The sequence below is a fragment of the Rhynchophorus ferrugineus genome, unplaced genomic scaffold (assembly GCF_030347505.1).
Source record: "Rhynchophorus ferrugineus isolate W39M unplaced genomic scaffold, kcgeb_rfMv2 rfM7, whole genome shotgun sequence".
Classification (NCBI taxonomy): domain Eukaryota; kingdom Metazoa; phylum Arthropoda; class Insecta; order Coleoptera; family Curculionidae; genus Rhynchophorus; species Rhynchophorus ferrugineus.
Window position 1 is genome coordinate 26,351,635 of NW_027472586.1, and position 18,881 is coordinate 26,370,515.

General features: G+C 33.0%; 1 protein-coding gene across 1 annotated transcript; it reads right to left on the reverse strand.

Annotated features, from left to right (window-relative positions):
- Nucleotides 1-7,351: 7,351 nt before the first annotated feature.
- Nucleotides 7,352-18,337, reverse strand: LOC143199887 (uncharacterized). The gene is made up of 7 exons (XM_076410009.1): nt 18,224-18,337; nt 18,066-18,118; nt 9,017-9,141; nt 8,838-8,956; nt 8,284-8,554; nt 8,059-8,226; nt 7,352-7,956 (listed from the first exon to the last, which is right to left on the reverse strand). Exons 1-7 carry the CDS (start codon nt 18,335-18,337, stop codon nt 7,475-7,477), a joined length of 1,332 nt encoding a protein of 443 aa, XP_076266124.1. The 3' UTR covers nt 7,352-7,474.
- Nucleotides 18,338-18,881: the final 544 nt, after the last annotated feature.

Genomic DNA, 18,881 nt, shown 5'->3' on the forward strand with positions numbered 1-18,881 from the left:
ATTTCCTCACCCGTAGACTATTGGAATCTGGAGTCACCAAAACTTGAAAAACTTTTCCGTCGAGGGGTACCATGGAAATTTGAGTAGAAATTGCGACATTTCAAAGATCTTCAAAACTGTCGGACGAAACTATAATCGATACTAAAAAATAATATTTATAACAACCATAAGCTGTCAAACCAAAATAACGACCACGTACAACGTTGTAACTGTTTATTTAGAATCTACTGTTTTAAAACTAGCTGGATGGTGAACGTGTGAGATAGGTAGGCCTATTTTCTAATAGATTAGAACTCTCAGTGTCGCTTTGTATCGCCATTCAACAATTCACCTATTCTTTCTATAAAATAAAACATATTTTTTCAAATAAATTGATAGTTTTTGTTTAATACCCTTTCATACTTTATAACTTATATATGAGTATACTAGCGACCCGCCCCGGCTTCGCACGGGTGCAATGCTGATACTAAATTAAATACACTACAGAAAAAATATGAACGTTGTATATAAAAACATAGCGGCCCGCTCCGACTTTGCACGGGCATAAAATATATATGCCTATGTCACTCAATGAAAACATGATTAAAATCGATCCAGTATTTTTGGTTCATTCATTACTGCCCTTGGCCTGCACGCATTAAATTTGGAGTAAAACAATTCCTCTTCCCCTATACTTACTATGAAGATTTCCTGCTATCTTTGGAATATCTAAATTCATATAATTTTTATTACACTACACATTTTTAAACGCAAATTTTAAATTTGTGATATCTTCGAAAATATTTGTTTAATTTACATGCTGTAAGGAACCATACTGATCTATATTAATTGCACACTGTATTTAAGGTACTTAATTCTATAAGGATTAATGTCGTATTGCTTAAAATAGCTTCGTAAATAAGCCATTTTCTCACGTAAAAAGTAAACAATAAAAATGGTTAATGTGGGTTATCCCTAAAAGATAAACATATACCATCGCAGACTTTTTTGTAGACCTTTTTATGGTGTACAATACTGTAGTACATTAATTTGATCTAACTCGTAGGGTTAAACAGCGTTTTTGCTAATTGCTAAATAAGCCTAAAAAAATAGGTTAATTTACGACATCACGTTAGAAACCTCTAAAATTAGCAATGTTGCCTTAGTATATTATGCCTGTATTATACATATAAACCTTCCTCTTGAATTACTCTATCTATTGAAAAAAACCGCATCAAAATCCGTTGCGTAGTTTTAAAGATTTAAGCGCACATAGGGATATAGGGACAGAAAAGGAGACTTTGTTTTATACTATGTAGTGATTATAGAAAACCGTCCAAATTCAGTATCAGATAAGTCACTAACAATATCACACAGCGGATTTCTATAGGAAAAAACTATACAAGATGATATAATATTTAGAATAAGATAATTAATCGAATAACACTAGTTCAAACTCCAAAGAAACAGATAGTTCGTTGAGAGGAAAAGCTTGACAGAATAAGAATTAAAAGCTATAGACTATATTAGAACAAAGAGATAATATAATAGGTAATAATATTGTGAAAATAAATCAAGAAAAATTCAGCATAGATACATATGCCTTCATTGTCGACAAGATGAAATCAAAAACCTTCAAAACCCAATCAGGAAGTTTAAGCCCAACTTTGTTTATAATATTAATTGATGATAAAATAAGGAAAATTTCGGACAGAAAAAATAGGACTACATATAGAATATCAAATACGGAAAGAATATACATCTGTAGGAGATTTTACAGGCGATGTAATAAACAACTAATAAGACAGAACACCTACACAAAATATTAAACAGTTAAATAAGGCCCTTAGAAGGTATGGAATGATGATTACCAAAGGCAAAACGAAAGTCATGGTGAAAAGTGTTTTATTCAACATAATTCCCTTCAAGGATGATACACTGATTCTAGCGACCCTCCAACTTTTCGATACCATTTTTGTGTACGATTTGTCCTTTGCTTCAAAATAGGTCTCAGTTTCTTCCCAGCGAGCATTCTTTTAAGACATGAGAAGAGGAAATAGCCGCTGGGGCAAGATCTGGAGAATATACGGTGTACGATGAAGCAATTTATAGAGCCCAATTTATGGAGTTTTGCCATAGTTTTCACTGACTTATGACACGGTGCATTATCTTGGTGCAACAGCACCTTCTTTTTCTTCAAATGCGGTAGTTTTTCGGCGATTTCGCCTTTCAAATGGTCGAATAACGCTATATAATAGTAGCTGTTGACGATCTTTTTTTTTCAAGGAAGTCAATCAAGATTATTCCATGGGCATCCCAAATCACAGACGCCATAACCTTGCCAGCCGACTATTGCGTTTTCCTACGTTTGATTGGATTTCCTAGTGAAAGAATGGAGCCATGTTTCATCAATTGTCACATATCGATGCAAAAACTCGAGTTTATTACGCTTGATCATCTTCAAACACTGCTCCAAATCATCAACTCGTCGTTGTTTTTTGTCAAAAGTGAGTTCGCGCGGCACCCATTTTGCGCAGAGCTTTCTCATGCCCAAATATTCATGAATGATGTAACGTACACGTTCAGTAGATGACTTTAGAGTGTCTGCTATTTCATTCAATTTCAATTTAAAACACCCTTTTTGGGCGTCCACTGCATTCACCGTCTTCGCTACTCATTTCACCACGTCTAAACTTAGCATACCAATCCTTGATGGTTGATTTTCCTGGGGCAGTGTCCGGAAACTCAGCATCAAGCCAAGTTATTGCTTCAACCGTATTTTCCCCTTCAAAAAGCAATATTTTATCAACATGCGAAATTCCTTTTTATCCATTTTTTTTCTCTATAACAAAAGTTACTTCACTCAAAATGAGATAATTTACAAAATAATGATCCGACAACTGTCAAATTTATACACGCAAATTTGGAAGGTTAGGGCTAACTAAAAACATATAGATTTAATCCTTGTAGCGCCATCTATGTGCCAGCCCGGGGACTTTTCAATTGACCTGTTATATGATACTGAGTGTATGCTTAGTTGATTTTTTTACTCCTAAATTTTTTTTATGGTTGGTGTTTGTGTAAGTCATACGAATCAATATTTAATTACCCTCGTATACATTGACAAACGCACTCTTACTTTTCGGTTTAATCTTAAACCATTACGCCAAACGCGTGCCAAATTATAATTATCTATTTAAATCGCTTCCCAATAACTTAACCGGTATTTTTTTCCATCCGTTTTATTCTACAGGTCCATTACAAAGTCATACACCTGGTTTCATCCTCCGAAATGGTTTTGCATGTCGCTCCAAACTTTCTACATAAATTAAAGGCTTCAGATGTTGGCTGAGCATTTATGAATGATTCAGTGATGATGCTATGACAACGAAATTTCTATTCTACTTTTTCTCTCTCTGGTTCTCTCGCGCTGTCTCTCTCTCGCTTGCTCTCATGTCGGCAGGAATTTTTTTATTGAGGCCGTATCGGCAATGAAATATTCTCATTGTAATTGTTCCGATTTTAATTAGAAATATTCGCAATTGTTAAGACAGCATCGATCTGTTTATTAGCATACTTAATGAGTTCGCAGGAATCTATTGTTTCAGTTTGTATTGGCTTGATCGCTCTTGGAATATATCTAAATAATCGAACAGTTATATATATATATATATATATATATATATATATATATATATATATATATATAATATTACAGAGCTTCAAACCAAGGTGACGACTATTCATAACATCATATATTTTTAAAATCACTATCGATTGTTTTTTCTCGAGAAAAATAGTTTTTTGTGAAGAATTGAAAAATTTTGGTATACATATGATTTAAATATATTAAATGAAAATGACAAGTTTTCTTTTTTCCCATTGATAAAGCACTTTCGATAAGATATTTTAAGCAAATATGTATTGAATTCCAAAGGAATAAAATGTAAAATCATTATTTTCTCAGCTGAATAAATGGCAAGAATACCATATACGTTATTGAAAGAAACAAAGAAAGAAGGTCTAGTTGACTTTAGTGGTAGATTGGGGATGAAAACTAACGCTGTTAAAATTTCTAAAGACATCTAAACTTATATTATATACAAGTTATATATGTCTTTAAATCATCTATATATTTTATTTTAATCAGTAACTTGCAAATAAAGCCAACGTTTCAAAAGGGTAGCGCATAATAATGCTCACTGATACTTTTTTAAAGGCTATATATAACACTAAGGAAGTTTTAGGTCTAAAGCTTCAAGAACTAATAATGAATTTAATAACGCACGAAAGATGAAGTCGATAAGAGATGAAATTGATTGGCCATCCCAAAACTCGGACCTGTCCTCTCCATATTTCTTTTAATGAAGGTACTTTTCGATTTGCAGGTATATATTTGAATATTTGTGAATTCCGATGGGTCGGGGTTGTCACTGATATGGCGGATATCTTAACAATGACATATAATGTAATTTAAAGAAAATATATTTATTTATATCTAAAAAAATATTTAACACGCCCCTAAAATTCATATATTAATTTTGTCAAAGCTCATGATTCCTTCCATGAATTTTCCAGAGAAGAAGAAGAAAGGGAGAATTGACCAGAAAGACAACTTGAAAGAAATACTTAATAATAATATATTCTGCTAAATAACAATTGACTCGAATTAAAGTTATTTGGGCCATATCACCTTCTTGACGGATATCTACATTTTACTTCATCATGCATGTTTAATTAAAATATTTGATACTAAAGCAAGAATTAATGAGGAGGTTCAGTGATAATGTTATGAGAAAAATGAATGAAAATTAATACACAGACATAACCATAAACAGAACTACTGTACAGATGTTTCCATGATGAATGCGATATATATTTTCAAAATAGATATAGCTCACAGAAACGTTAAGACGTCCTCATAATTATTGCCTCTGACGCTAAATACAGTCTACTTTTTACCAACTCATATACCAAGTTGTGCACTTTTTTCTGCAATAAAATCTAAATCATCTGAATTTATATATTGGAGGTCACAAAAAACCAAACCAAAATCCAAACAATCCAGCTCTGATTGATCAATCAGCCAATTGTATTGATCTTAATAATAGATCATAGAGTATATTAATATTAAATATAATTGATATATTTAGTTTAGATAACGTTTTACTTGACATGAATAAGATAACAAAGAACCTTCTGCCTTAGGTTAATTAATTAATAAGGAATAAAACTGAATTATTATTAATAATAGTATGACGAAATCTCATTAGTCATTATATGATACAATCAGCAAATTTCTAGTGCATTTTATTGCCAACTAAATGTTAAATCAACTTGTAAATATCTGCACTAGTAATTCTGTCGATAAAGCAGGCCAGTTAAATAGGTAAATTCTGTATAAGATACACAAAAACGCTTATTTTCATTGGCTGAATAAATGCACCTGGTCAATTTATCATTACACATTTATAGTCTGAATTGATCGCTTTTCGGTTAAACTGGAGCAACTAGTGATATATTAATAGATTAAACGTGATGATTGCTTTATCTTATAATAATAAATTGATATATTAGTAACAAAAATATTTCGTTTTTTTTATACTGATAACTAGCTGACCCGACAGACTTCGTCCTGTCAAAAAGATTTGTAATGTGGCAGTTTTTGTGCCTACGTATTTTAAAAAATTCTCCTGAACAGAACCATCACCCTGGTGATAGGGCGTTGTGAATAAAAAATAATTAAATAAAACATATATAAGGATTGAAAAGTAAGTAATCGCTTTATTGTTAATCATGTGAATCATAATTATTATTATTATTATCATTATATTGCTTTGTGGTATACGATGTTTTTTGTTTGATTACCTGGCGCATAGATAAACAAATCTGATGGTTTTCCAACACGGGAACAGGCAACATACAATTGACCATGTGAGAAACATGGGTTTTCTAGATTAATACCACAAACACTTAATGATTGCCCCTGGGACTTGTTTATAGTCATAGCAAAAGCAAGCCGTCAACATGTCTATAGGAAATTTGCCATTACCAATGTCAATGAGTTGTTTAGAGAATATGTTTCCAGATTGGTCATTTTGCAACTCGACACGCATATTCTTGCTTAAATGAAGTACTTTAACATGTTTCCACAAATTGGAGGACTTTAGACATGCATTGAGTTCATCAGCTGGCGTTGATCGTGGAATCACTGGCAATGTTTGACGAAAATCTCCTGCTAATAAAATCATTGCACCACCAAATCGGTTATTATTGCTACGTAGATCTTTTAAGGTTCTGTCTAAAGCCTCCAAAGATTTTTTATGTGCCATCGTGCATTCATCCCAAACAATCAATTTACATTGCTGCAAAACCTTTGCCATTGCAGAGTTCTTCGAAACGTTGCAGGTTGGAGTTTCATTGCTTTGCATATTTAATGGCAATTTTAGTGCTGAATGGGCTGTTCGACCACCTTCAAGCAAAGTTGCTGCGATTCCCGACGAAGCGAGTGCAAGTGCAATTTTATTTTGTGAGCGAATTGTTGCTAATATTAATGAAATAAAAAAAGTTTTTCCTGTACCACCAGGTGCATCTAAGAAATAAATCCCTCCAGTTTCATCATTTGTTACTTTCATAAGAGTTTCAAATACATACTTCTGTTGTTCATTTAACAGTGGAAGATTTGTTTGAATTTATTCTTTCAAAGCGTTGAGATCATACAGTCTTTCTCGATGCAACTCTTGGTTAAAAGCGTCATGCATTGGACGATTGGGCGCGGTCAGGCCTAATTGAATTAATAGTTTGTTTGACATTATCAAGCACATGTCCTCAATTGAAATCAATGCTTCATTGTAAATTTCTTCACTGATTTGTATATTTGGATTTCCCATTCTATTCCGTATTTGATACAAAATATCATCACACATATAATCTTTGTACTTCATCCACAAATCAATTGCGTTTGATGGGAAGCATGTAGATATGATTATAGAAAACAATGTTCGTATTTGATGAGTGTGATATGATTTGTGATGATATTACAGCATCATTGAGAGTTTGATCCCAATGAGCGTCATTTTCAAGCAATTGCAAACGTTGACAGGCTTCTCTGTAGGATCCACACAATTCACCATCAACAGTTCGTAACTGTTGGAATGATGTTGGGCCACGTACATTGACTAATATCAGTCGTAAATAAAAACATTCATCATTGCTTGGATGTACTGAATAAATCCGGCCAATCGCATCGGTGGAATATACATCTGTATATCCTGGAACTGGTTTTCCTTGTTTCCGTCGTATAAATCTCCTTGAGGATTGATTCCAGGTATAATATTTTGGCATTTCAGAATATAGCAATGTTTGTGCGAAATCATCGTTTTGGCATGTCTCAAAAAAACTGGTTAATGTAGTAGATGGTGGCTGAGCAGCTTTTTGTACTGCGTTCTGTGCTGTAAAATACACTCTTTGTCCATTTTCTAAATGCACAGCTAAGTTAGATTAAAGATTTCAACTTTTGTCTAAAGACTCTGGCTGTAATATCATGACGATCAATGGATGATTTCCCAGGTAATAACTCCTGCTTAATTTCTATCCATTGCGGATTGCATGTAAATGTGATGAACAAATCTGCTGTACCATAATGACGAACATACGACATGGCATCTTGAGCATATTCGTGCATATGCCGAGGGCTTCCGATGTATGTTGCTGGAAGAATAGTCATCCGACCGACATTCTGTGCATTTCCATCAGTATTAATCGCATCTCGAAGGTGAATATACTCTTCAGATCGGAGATTGGTTTGATTCAACCTGATGAATGTTAATCTCTCCGTTTCAATTTTAACATACATGTCATCAACATATTTGTGATATAATCGCCGACATTTCAATATGTGATTATCTGCATTTTCCCGAATCATTAGGCGGTATGAATAATAGTTCATTGAACTGACTTTTTTGTTGGTTTCAGAACCTGTAAACAGATTTTGTTTTAATAACATTCAAATATAAAATTAAAATACATAATATAGTGACTGAGATATTATCGCCATAGCTAAACTAATATTTTAGTTACCTGTAATGGGATTTATCATTTTTATTGATAAATCGTAGCCATCTTCACCTTGCCAAAATATAATGGGATATTGCAGTGCATCATATGAGCGGTGTGTTTCCTTTATAGGTTGTAATTGAAAATTCCGACGATGTAAAACAATATCACGGGATTCCAAGTTTTCTCCAACTACAACGATAGCAACTTCATCAATAGTTGGTGCATTAAAACGTCTTGTATGTTGACCTGCAGGTGTTTTATCAGCTCTGATTACAATTTTGTGATTATCGGATGGCATCAGATCCAGGGCAGTTTTAAACAATATAATCAATTGATTGTGTTGATGAAATAAAGTTTGTAATTGTTCTACAATAGACCTTTTTACTAAATTGTTATGTGCACAACGCAGATCAATTTCTTGTGGTGAATTGCCCATAAAATAAATTTGCAGGAATTTGTTGTCGCTATCTGACACTGGTAACAGTGAACCTGCTCTGTGATATATTTGCCCTTGTATCTGTAAATAAAAAAATATTATGGTGTGGTATAAATTAATGGATTGTCAATGATCAAACTTAAATAATATTTGATCTTAAAAAGTATATATTTAGTTTTAACTAATATCTATCAAATATAAAATATAATAAAAGTGTAACTGAAACTGAATCACCATATAATATGATGACTAAGTGATATATTTCGTAATGATTAAGAAATTGAAGATTAGTAACACATCTTAACTTTGGTGACAGAAAATTTTGTTCGCTAAAATAATTATGAGTAACTGCTATAATACATACCTTGAAAGTTGGCATAAAATTTTCCCGAACTGCATTTGTTGCCCCAAATGAAGTCATTTGAAAGCAATTGTTATATTGTTGAATATGTGTCAAAAAGTGTATAGAATCTGTTCCTATTCCTGAAACCAATGAGTACAATGGTTCTAGTGGTGGATCCAATTGTATCAATTTCACTTTACCATTTGCGCAACACAATCCATTGGCTTCGTTTTTGTATTTTAATGCCTTACAGTGTGAGCAAACCAAGTTCATAGAACCAATAACAACACATTGGTAGTTACTGTAGTCAATTGACACATCGTAACTGAAAGCAGCTGGATTCAAACTTGCGCGATTATTAGTTGAATGTCGCGCTCGCGCTTCACGCGTTTGTGATATCCGAATTCTTTCACGTTCATTTCCGTCGTCACGTTCTTGTGCAGTACGATTAGATCGGTAATTAGCTTGGTTTATAGCATTTCTGGCTCTTCTACCTAAATTGCTTCGTCTTATAGGAGGCATATCAAATATAAATTATTTTTTCACTAATCACGAACTAAACAAAAACTAACTAACTAAACACTCTGCACAAAACACGATATACGAATTTGTTTCGTGTATCATTTGACAATTCATCTGTCATCTGTCAAAAGTCATCTGTAACAGACAACTTTTTTTTTAAATTTGATATGACTTGAACTCAAATCCTTTTAAGCCGTACGAATTGTTTTATTTATTTAAAATTTGAATTAAATTTTAAACAAATAAAAAATTTTAAATAAATAAAACAATTCGTACGGATTAAAAGGATTTGAGTTCAAGTCATATCAAATTTAAAAAAAAAAAGTTGTCTGTTACAGATGACTTTTGACAGATGACAGATGAATTGTCAACTGATACACGAAACAAATTCAAACAAAAAGGGCTATTTTTAGGGTTTTTCCAGCAATAATTCTAATTTTTCTCGCCGTAAAAACCATCCCTGAACTTCATCGAACATTTTAAAAAAAGATTTGGCCAAATTAGTCCAGGCGTTGTTGAGTTATGCGCTTAGGAACATATTTTGCGATTCATTTTTATATATAAGATAAGCTAATATCTGCAAGACAAAATACTAATAGGTATCGAAAAAAGAGTAGAAAGTAAAGTTGAGAATGTAGACGTTTCAACATTTAATTCCTTCATATGTGAGTTTGTTGTTCAAGTTTCAACATTTTCGGGTTTTGATGTATAAAAAGATTATCTCTAGTTACGTATGTTTATCTCTAGATAATAAGTGGTGTATTAATGGTAAAAACAAAATGAAATAGAAGAAAGAAACATTATTCCAGAACTTCAATTTAGGTTTAAAAGTAATTTAAAATAAGTACAGAAATACCATACTATTAATAAAGTTTACAGTTTCACTTTTAGATATTTTGTTTTATACAATGTTAATATAAAACAATTTTATAGGATATTGGGATTGAATCACACTCAATATATCCAGAAGTTGCACTTCCTCTAATGCCTCATGTACATGTGTAGTATAATGTGATTATTGGAAACCTCCAAATATACCTTAATCAAGTACAATTATGACTTTTGAAAGTGGTTGCATTGCATTTATATCCAGCTATGTACACCAGTTGTGCTTGACAGGTTAATTGAAGCCTCGGCCTGGCATAGAGATGGCGCTACTAGAATTAAATCCAATATTTTTACTTATCCCTAGCCCTCAAAAGGGGCGTGTGAATATTTCAAAGCTGTCGGATTCTTAGTTTGTAAATTATAGCATTTTGAGTGAAGCAACTTTTGTTATTCTGAAAAAAATTAATAAAAAGGAATATCGCGTTTTGATAAAATATTGCTTTTAAAAATACAGTTGAAGCAAAAACTTGGCTTGAGGCCGTGTTTCCGGACACTTCCCCAGGAAAGTCAACCATTAAGGATGAGTATGCTAAGTTTAGACGTGGTGGAATAGGCACCGAAGACAGTGAACTCAGTGAACGTCCAAAAGAGGTTATTATCGATGAAAACATTTAACAAATCTACAAAATGATTTTGAAGGACAGTAAATTGAAATTAAATGAAATTACAGACACTCTAAAGATATCAAATGAACGTGTACATCATATCAGTCAGGAATATTTGGGTTTGAGAAAGCTCTGGGCAAAGTGGGTACCGCGCGAGCTCATTTTTGACTAACAACGACGACAAAAAGATGATCAAGCGTAATAAACCCGAATTTTTGCGTCGAAATGTGACAATGTATGAAACATGGCTACATCAATTCACTCCGAAGTCCAATCGACAGTCATCCGAGTGGACTGAACACGATGAACCCGCTCTAAAGTGTGGGAGAATGAAACAATCGACTGTCAACTTTATGGTGTCTGTATTTTGGGATGCGCATGGAATACTTTTCATTGGCTACCTTAAAAATGGAATAAACATCAACAACGACCGTTACATAGCGTTATTGGACTATATTAAGAATGAATTCGCCGAAAATGGCCGTATTTGAAGAAAAAGAAAGTGCTGCTTAACCTAGAAAATGCACCGTGTCACAAGTCATTGAAAACGATGACAAAAAATCTATGAATTGGGCTTCGAATTGCTTCCTCATCCACCATATTCTCCAGATCTGGCACACAGCGATTATTTCCTGTTCTCAGATCTTAAAAGAATGCTCGCTGGGAAGAAATTTTCGTCGAATGAAGAGGTGACAGCCGAAACTGTATCCTATTTTGAAGCATTGGGGACAAATCGTACTACAAAAATATTATCGAAAAATTGGAGGGTCTCTAGAATAAGCGTATCACCCTTGAGGGGAATTATGTTGAATAAAACAAAACTAATTTTTCCAAATAAATGTGTTTTACTATGGTAGGCCGGATACTTTTCAATTGACCTGTTATGTGCGTATTATAAACTTAAAAAGATATTTTCAGTTTAAAAAAATGTATTATTTCTTATTAGCTAACAAATTTTTAATGAAAAGTTTGTCAGCTTTCATTTAAAAACTACAGTTCAATGATAAAATTTAATGTTTCGAACTACAAAAGCTTTTAAATTGTCAAGTTGTATCTTCGCGAACATTACTTCAAATCGCATGAAAAGGAAAAGCTTCAAGTTGGAAGAATATATTCTAATGTTCTATTTTTACTTTTGTAAAAATACATTTATTAAAGGCGGTTCATTAAATATTCAATTAATAAAAGTTTAATAAAGTAAATAAAAATAAAATTAAGCTGTCAAAACAGCCCCCAATAAATACTGCATATATAGATGACACCAATCTTCCTAAAATTAACCTAGTAGCTCTTAGATTTCCAAATCAACCGGCCCCAGCTTTAAGAGTTACATTAATACATATTAAAATGTTGTTATTTTCTAAGAATCTTTATAGTAACTCAAGGATAATGGGGGTCCAAGTGAAATAATTATTCTTCCACGCACCGTATAGTCCAGAATAGAACCTCATTGACTGTTGGCTGCTTGCAAATCTCAATAGAACGTTGTACTGCTCAAAAGTTTAGCTCAAAGAAAGACGTAATTGTGGAAGTTGAAGTTGTTTTATTATGTAACTCATTATGTGTTATGAATCTTCTTTTAGAACAATTAAATAATAATTTATCTTATATTAAATTAACTCTATTAGTAATACAATACGTAAAAAAAGTTTAATTTCTAATAATGTGTATTAAAATATTAGCAACACATCTGTTTAATGGAGAAATTTTCAGCATCTTCTAGTACAATTTCTACCAGAAATCCGCTTTGAAATACTCTTACAGGAACTATCTTTATGATATACAGACGAGTCTAAATATGAGAAAAATTATTAGAGATGCTTTGTAGTAAAATAATGCAGTTAAGATTGTTAATGGTTTCTTCATATTGGAAGATCTTCTCACATTAAACATTTCTTTATATATTATCACGTATTCTATATTTTTCCGTAATTTCTTGGAGGTATTTATTCTTTGAAATCACTCTGTAATAATCCTAATTTATCAATCATTGAATATTTGCAAATACTATATTTCTGGAGACTAAATTGAAACTTGGATCGTTATGTTCAGTATATATTGATGCGAAATATATTTCTATATATACAGTTGGTTATTATATTGTCTGTTTATTGTGTAGTCAATTTCAGGGTTCATTTATTGGGTAAAGATCGATATTAGCATGCCGGCACCCACATGTTAAATATATTTAGTTTGTATATAAATTATAGGACATGTAAATTAAATTTTAGTCAAAGTTGATTTAAGAAATAAATATTAAATTATAAAATTATATAGTATTGGACACAAGTTCACACGAAGATATTTTAAAATTGTAATAGGATCTATTCTGTTAAGAATATTTTCCTTTAATGTTAGTTAACACATTACTGGTGTATTTCAGAACTACGTATAACCATTCTTTCTTTTAGTTCATATCCATTATATTCATTATGTGCCTGCTATAATGAGACTTGTGAAATGCCTTGTTTGTTATAATTAATGTCATTAATAACAGTGATGTTCTTGATTATATCAGATGATCAGGACAGCTTTTTACTTATACGCCAAAGTAGGCTCGAACTTCAAGCAATCACTTCTATTTTTGATAAAAAATATTTTCAATCGAATAGTCCCACTAGTGATTGAAGGCCAGATCTAAACTATGTGACCTTGAACATCGATTGGCGATTGTCTCTCAATGAAGGATAAAAGGAAATTCGTAAGCAATATTTAAGTTAGGTTAGGTCAAGGAAGGTTAGGTGGCGTTATCTATACTTCAGACCGAAGACTTGTTGAGTGACGTATTATATTTTTTCTCGGTCACAATTATGACGGTACCTTCTATAGAATATGTTATATTATCCATTATAGATGAATTCGAAACTAATGATGATGATGAAAATTTGAAAAGTTTGACTGCTTAAGTCATCTAAATTCATATATCATTCACTTTTTAAAATCACACACGTTTTCATATCACACGATTACTCTTTAAGTGATATATCCAAAAATAAATGTTATAGCATCCAACTTTGTCTTCTGCAGCTTTGTACTTTGTAAGATTTCCCTTTCTTATTAGGCAAATATAATTTGTGTTGAAATAAGTGAATCGGTGCGATATTCATGCAGAACATTAAAAAGAAAACAAAACCGCTGGAGCTGGCTTCGTTAGTGCAATGGTCGAATCCGGCTGGGGCATGGATGTACTTTATCTTTGTGACTGTAATTTTATTTTTTTTATAGGCAAAAGTGGAAAATTTGACAAGGGATAACTGGGTTAGACCGGATGATTAGCCAATCGGAAGGCTTAATTCCGAGGACCGTGGTTTGGAGCCAACGTTAGTAAAAAGAAGAATTTAAATTATTAAATCAAAACTAGATTTAAATATTAAAAAATGCATTAGTTAAACAAAATTGGAATAAAATTCAAATCATCCGTACATAATTATTTGCTATTCAGTAGCAATTAAGAATAGATTAAAAACCAATTGATTCACCTAGATATAGACCTAGTTAATATGACAATAGAATATCATTCCTATAATTTAATTTTAAAGGATTTACGAGATATGATGTCACTCTTTTAAATCGCATTAAATAAATTTAGAACCAATTTCATGATGAAGCCTTCCTTCTGAGTATGTGTCATTTCGTCGAAATATGAAGATTTTTTCGGTGCTTCTTACTTTTTTTTTGCTTTTTTACTTTTTTAATTTGAAGAAAAAGGCGACTGAAGGTCATGGAATATTGTCTGAAATATATGGCAAACACGCTTTATCGATTTCAACATGTAAATACTGGTATGCACGTTCTAAAAGTGGCGATTTTGATTCAAGTTTTGGGAGTAACATAAGAAACCATTTCCAATCGCTTGAAGGACATCGGAATGATCTATGAATTGGAGCCAAGGGACATTGAAAGGCGTCTTGTCATATGTATTATTCACAGTATTGTTACTGGAGATTAAAAGTGAGTCCATTACGATAATTCAAAGGGAAAAATGATGAAGGCCATCTGGGCATGAATCAATATGAACCTCCATATCCGATATCCTCTACCATTCCAAGCTCATGCTCTCTTTTTGCTGTGATTTAGTTTGGTATACTATAAGTTGCTGAGGTATCTCTAAGGGATATATTTGAAGAAATCTGATGTTGAAGCCATTCAAACACTTTTAGAAACATATGGTGATGCTGCTACGTCATATCCCCATTGTCAGTTTTGGTTTCAACGATTTAAATGAATTAAGACTTATTGGACTTATATCAATTAAGACTTATTGGACAAAAATCCAGCTCAAACTTTAAAAAGAATTCGAGACGGCTTAGCAGTTGATTAATTAGCTGTTTTCATACGTTTGTACGTGCTATATATATAATAATATTATTTAGCGTTAGAACGCTTGACTATATGTTGTAAAACGGGTGAAATCATTCTTGGAAATATTGAATTTTGACCAGTTTCTCCAGTCCTTGCTCTTTTTTGTACTACTTGATCCCGACATGTGAGACGTCATGAAAATGAGAGGATACCAAGAGATGCGTTGATTCGTCGATACTTTCAAAAAATAATTAGTTTTTTCGAGATGGAATCCGTAAATTGCCAGAAAGATGAGAAAATGTAGGGGCAATCGATGGGCAATACGCTTGAAATGAAATAAAAAATCCTTTTAAACTAATCTATAGAGCTAATAATAAAATAAATAAATAAAGTAACTCAGAACACAATCAAATAAAATGAATCAGTGTCAATTTAAAAATACAGTTCAATAGTAGTAGAATTAGGCGCATTATCATATTATTATGAACTCAAAAATACAGTTTCTATGAGTTACGTCATCTCCTAATGGTAAATTAGATCAGCAATGTCTGTATAACTATCCACACAATGACCTTCCAAACCATGCTTTACTTTCTTAACTGAAATTGATATTTAAAATCTTCCAATCCATCAAGCAAAAAAATTATAAATTTCAGTTCGTTCATCGAGTTATTTTTCCGTCGGCACATAAAACGTATACCCGATAATAGAAAGTTATTTTCAAGATGTCTCGATGTATAAAATCTTGATTCGCAAACGGTCTATATAAGAAAGAATCCAGCGGCTTTCACTTTAACTGTGGGCTGTTTCGCCGTAGGGTAACATATCGGATCATCGTGAGAAAAATGGGATGGTTCTCACGACATCGAGTACAGGCTCGCTTCTGATTCATTCGTCGACGTATAAATCCGACGAGACAAGTGGTTTTTGAGGAATTTTTACCCAGAAAATAACAAACCGGATTTAAGTTATATATGTTTTATACTGTTCGATATAAAATATTATCGTCGGCATCCTGAAGTTTTTCTGGAAAGTATCTCAAAGTTTTAACATATCTTGAATCTTATATTGTGTAGAAATATTGTACTTAAAAATAACTGGCTATTATTAAATATCGGTGGTAGTAGCTTTGACACCTGAATGAATAATCAGCCAGCTTTATTTAAATCCTATAATGATATAAATGGAAGGAATCAAGAACCTTCGATATTATGTTATCAATTTGTTAGAGAAAATATTTCAAATAATTGAATAATACAAAAACTCGTGACAATAAAGAACTTTCCGCTTTTATAAAAGGCCAAATCTGGAGAATCCAATTCATGGATTTATAACACGGCGCATTGCCTTGCAGCACTTTCTTTTTCTTTAAATGCAGCTGTTTTTCGGCGATTTCGTCCTTCAAACGGTCCAATAACGCTATGTAATAGTCGCTGTTGATGGTCCTTCCTTTTTCAAGGTAGCCTATGAAAAGTATTCCATGCGCATTCCAAAATACAGACGCCAAAACCTTGCCAGCCGACTCTTGCGTTTTCCGACGTTTTGGGGCGGGTTCATCGGGTGCAGTCCACTCAGATGACTGTTTATTGGACATCAGAGTGAAATGATGGAGCCATGTCTTATCCATTGTTACATATTGACGCAAAAACTCGTCGTTGTTTTTGGTCAAAAGTGAGTTCGCGCGGCACCCACTTTGCACAGAACATTCTCATACCTAAATATTCGTGAATGATATGATGTACATGTTCAATTGAAATCTTTAGACCATCTGCTATTTCATTTAGCTTCAATTTAAGGTCATTCAAAATCATTTTGTGGATTTGTTTTATGTTTTCGTCGGTAACAACGTCTTTTGGGCGTGCACTGCGTTCATCGTCTTCGGTGCTCATTTCACCACGGCTAGGCTTAGCATACCAATCCTTGATGGTTGATTTTCCTGAGGCAGTATCCAGAAACTCGGCATCAAGCCAAATTTTTGCTGCAATTGTATTTTTTCCCTTGAAAAATCAATATTTTATCAAGACGCGGAATTCCTCTTTATCCATTTTTTCACAATAACGAAAGTTGCTTCACTCAAAATGTTAATGATCTGATTTCTGTAAAATTTATATACGCAACTGTTGAGGGTTTAACTAACTAAAAACCATATGGATTTAATTCTAGTAGCGCCATCTATGTGTTAGTTTTGACACTTTCAATTGACCTGTTAACTGTGAAAGGCAAATATGAATAAATCTGCTATACAGTGTTTAATAACTTATTCTAACACTTTTTAAGATTTCATAGTAATTAGTGAAAAAGCAAATCATGAGAAATCTACTTGATTCATAAGGGTTCATAACAAGTTCATGCAGTTTTATATAGTAAAGAATGTGTCAGTATAAGCAACTGTTAAATAATTTAATCTAATCTAATTTTTTCGTGATTTTGATGTGAAAGACAAACAGCGGCCTGGAGCATTAAAACAGTTCAGAGACAATTAATTACAACACCTGAGGTTTGAAAATTCAACTGAAGCTCTCGCACAGTTTTTAAGCAGCTTATCCGTTGATGAAACTACTATTTTGAGACGTTTACATGTGAAACTGGCCACCACACGAATTGATTGATAATTGGTTTGGAACCATTGCAACATAGCGGTTCCATTGGTTATCAGGCAGAAAAAGAAGTGTTCTCTATAGCACATTGTGACTGGCTATGAAAAGTGAAGTTACTACGACAATTTCAAAGTTACGGGTTAGCCCTGGATAGTCATCCACATCGACACCAAAGCAGAAAATGCGTGACCATAACGTTTTGCTGTCTATATGATAAGGTCAGCAAGATGTAATGTATTACGAGCAGCTCAAATCAAAAGAAACATTTATTGATGCACACCGACTTTAATTGAATACACTGAATGATATAATGTTGCAAAATGGTCCAGAAATACCTCAAATAGGAATCATCAAATTCATCCTCTTGTTTGACAATGCTCAGCGACACCTTGCAAGAAATTTTAAGGATTTTAGATCGTATGGATATATATTTAGATGGGAATAAGATTGAAAATAAATCGATAATTAGATCTCTGCCAAACTATTTTTTTACGTGAACGGTACGTGGTTTCATCAGACAGGCGCTACTTAAGGCATAGTGGATTTTACCGTAAAATTTTTGGGAAAAAGATATTAAATCATCTCTATCAATGGTTATCTCTAGCATCTCTAGCGAGTTATCAATTTAAATCATGCGATTTGATACAACTGAACTATCTCTTGTAAGGCGGCAATACCCCCCTAGCAGTACTCCAATATATCCATAGACCTATCAATGAAGGTACTAAATAAGTAAAAAAATGTACTTGAGGAGGATTACCCAAATCACCTGACCATTTACACGGATGGTTCCAAACGGGAAGATTTCGTCGGTGCCTTATACAGTTCAAAACTATTTGAGGGGCACTTTTGGTTTCACGCTATTACCAGCATTTTTCTGCGGAACTTTTGGCCATTTACAATGCCCTATCTGCCCTGGATAGGTCATTAATAGACGCATCTATACTTATAATATCGAACTCATTGAGTCCTTTGGATAGTCTGATTTCAGTAAAGAGAGTCCACCCTCTAGTTTTAGCTATCAGGGAGCTACATAGAGCACTGGAGAGGGGGGTGTAAGGATAAATTAACTATGGGTTCCTCACAGAAGAATTTCCGGTAACGAAAGAGCTGACTATCTGGCGAGCAGAAAGGAAGATTCAATTAAACTA